General features: G+C 36.4%; 1 protein-coding gene across 1 annotated transcript; it reads left to right on the forward strand.

Annotated features, from left to right (window-relative positions):
- Positions 1-531: 531 nt before the first annotated feature.
- On the forward strand, positions 532-2271 carry LOC149575485 (uncharacterized). The gene has a single exon (XM_089812231.1). It carries the CDS (start codon positions 970-972, stop codon positions 1933-1935), a length of 966 nt encoding a protein of 321 aa, XP_089668357.1. The 5' UTR covers positions 532-969; the 3' UTR covers positions 1936-2271.
- Positions 2272-3052: the final 781 nt, after the last annotated feature.

Raw genomic sequence — 3052 nt, forward strand, 5'->3', positions numbered from 1 at the left:
GATTTGCAATCTGAACTTGGGATATGAGGGCAACTTCAGGAGTAGGATTTGAAATCTAAAGTTGTAGAGAACGATTGGTGAAGGAGCTCAACTTCAGGATTTGGCTTTGCAATCTGAAGTTGCAGATTACTTTCAAAGATTGGTGAAGGAGCTTCATCAAAGTTTATCAATTTTGTTAGATTAATTTAATAAGGGGGGTAATTTTGGACTTATTACATTAATTAGGTTAGGAATGTTGGACTTATTACATTAATTAGGTTAGCAAGAATGATTGTTGAATTAATGTAATAAGGGGGGAATGTTAGGTTTATTACATTAATTAGGTTAGTTTTGTGTTTAGATTAGATAAATAAAGTCAGTTCAATATATAGTTGTGGGAAGTTATTCCCGTAAGAGGTTGCTGTAAGGGGAAATAAAACTATATAAAGATTCCCAGACATCAATGTAAATTATTCAATATTATTCATATTATTCTAGTATCATTTCAATGGCATTTTCATTATCAATTCTTTATGTTTCCGAATGTATCCTGAAAATCTGAATCAATAGTTTCTCTTTCATTTCATATTTTCAGTTTCACATTCTTTGGGCCTGTTATAGATCTATGACATCTCTAAGGCTTCTAGATTTGTCAAACAATCAGCTAAGAGGCAATATCCCTCATAGTCTGGGTAATTTGCATTCTCTTGAAGTCCTGCATTTGAAGAACAATAGTTTAAATGGAGAGATCCCTTCGGCTCTACTGAACCTCTTAACACTTTTAATGCTCAACCTGGCAAGTAAGGAACTGGAGGGCGAGAATCCTAAGGAGCTTGGGAAACTAGCAGGACTGGCGTCTCTCCATCTTGAGAAGAACAGTTTGCGAGGGTTTCTTCCCCTGTCTCTAACACAAATTTCAGGGCTGCAGGTGCTAGACGTTCGACAGAACAATTTGACAGGAGGAATTCCAGCCTGGATTGCAAAGTTCTTATGATGAGATCAAACAATTTCAAGGGAAAACTCCCCCCAGAGATCGGCAAAATGCCTCAGCTTTGGCTCCTGGATCTTTCTTCTAATCTTTTGTTTGGTGAAATCCCAAATACATGCTTTAATTTCTCAGCTATGCTGCTTGTAAATGAAAATATGTCCGTGCTTGGAGACAACCGTATGCCTCGCTCTGAGTCACCGCCCTTGTCTCCGGGACCGATTGTAATTAATCCACCCGTCGATGGTAGAAATTCAAGTCCGCCCGGCACTTCTGTTGCCACTATTGTAGGCTCTGCTACTGGTCAAGTCAGCACAACGGTTCGAAGCTTCACGGGTTCAAAATACTATAGAGAGGGAATAGATCTGATTACCAAGGGATCAGAATGGCACTACTCTTTCGTCTTTTCAGGCATGACTTGCATTGATCTGGCAAACAACAGTTTATGGGGCCATCTTCCAGCGGAAATTGGAAATCTGAAAGGATTGATGTTTCTAAATCTTTCTATGAACAGTTTCAATGGAGAGATTCCAGCCAGCATGGGCAATCTGAGTCAGTTGGAATCGCTGGATCTTTCATTCAACAGATTTTCAGGAAAAATCCCGTTCGAGATTGGTTCTCTGGATTATTTGGGATATTTGAATCTGTCATACAACAATCTGTCAGGGGTGATACCACAACAAGGTCTTTATATTATAAGATTTGACAAATCCTCATTTACAGGAAACCCAAATCTGCGAGGGTGCCCTGTTGAAAGCTGGAAGTCTTCTTCGCGCCATCCGCCCCGCTCTCCTCCTGCCATTGATGTGAAGGAAGAGACAGAGAAAGGGTTTTCGTGGTATTTTCTGAGTATTGGATGGTCAGCTGTAGCAGGATTCTGTGCGGTGGTGTTGATACTCACTTTCAAAGTGAATTGGAGAAAGGCGACCCTTGATCAGATGGACAGGGTTATAATATTTCTGCTGGGGTGAGCGCACAAATTGGAGGTGTTAAACGTTTAAAGATAAGGATGATGTATTTTGCTTTCACTGTACTAAATGTATAATGTTTATATCCCGTAGCAGGGCATCTAGACTAGCCTTTATAAGGATATTATAGAATCTTGTTTTCAGTATAGGACACAAAAAAAAATTGATTTGATAACAAGTCCTTGTAGGGACATTTTTCGCTTGACAACTTGAATATATTTTACCACGTTTGTCTTTTTCTTGTTTATGGTGTTGAAGATTCCAAAACTCTATATATACATATAATTAGTTTTGGAGGAGTATTAAAGAAAGAGCAAGGCAACACGATTATGGGGATAATTTATTTTCAAGACCATTTTCAATTAAATTATTAAAAAGTAGTTTCACTTTGTTTCATAGTTTTGTTGTATTTAAATATTTATAATAATTAAGGAAAAATTTAAATATATCCATAAAGGGGATTTCATTAGAAATCAAAAGGAGTTAGTGTGAATATACTATATTTGCCATTGAGTATTTGCTAAATGACATGGCTTCAAGAAAAGCAATGTGGAAATTATGAATTGGTGGATGGTGAATATGTGGAATTCTCCTATTTCCTTTTATAAACAACATAGAATTGGATAGATGGTGATCAACATGGGAGGAAGTGAAGCCAAAATCATCAATTTTATGACGTGGTTTCAATTTGAAACCACGTTGTAACTACAATTGTTTCAAGAACTTTCATGTTGAAGTTAGATGAGGGACACATAACATTGACACATGGGAAATAATGAAGAAGGGTTTGATTAGGCCCGTATGAATGTTTGAAGGTGACAATCGAAATCATAGGGAATATTGATATGGATAGGAGGAGACCACAATCAAAAGAAATGATTAAGGATTATGAATGTACTCTACCAATCCAATTTCACCATTTCACATGACAATGATTTCTACCAACTAATTATAATTGAAAGAAACTCTTTTCAATCTATCTTACATTTTCAACTAATTTCACGAGAGACAAATGAGATATTTAGGTATTGCTAACAATTTAACTACTTCTAAATATTCAACTGAAAATAAATAACAACTAATTATTTCAATTGAAATGCTTATTCAACATAAAAGTAAA

The sequence above is a fragment of the Cupressus sempervirens genome, chromosome 2 (assembly GCF_028749045.1).
Source record: "Cupressus sempervirens isolate cs-2001-9-10 chromosome 2, ASM2874904v1, whole genome shotgun sequence".
In the NCBI taxonomy this organism is placed as follows: domain Eukaryota; kingdom Viridiplantae; phylum Streptophyta; class Pinopsida; order Cupressales; family Cupressaceae; genus Cupressus; species Cupressus sempervirens.

Coding starts and splice junctions, on each gene's coding strand:
- LOC149575485 (XM_089812231.1), top strand. CDS start 970: ATGATGAGATCAAACAATTTCAAGGGAAAACTCCCCCCAGAGATCGGC.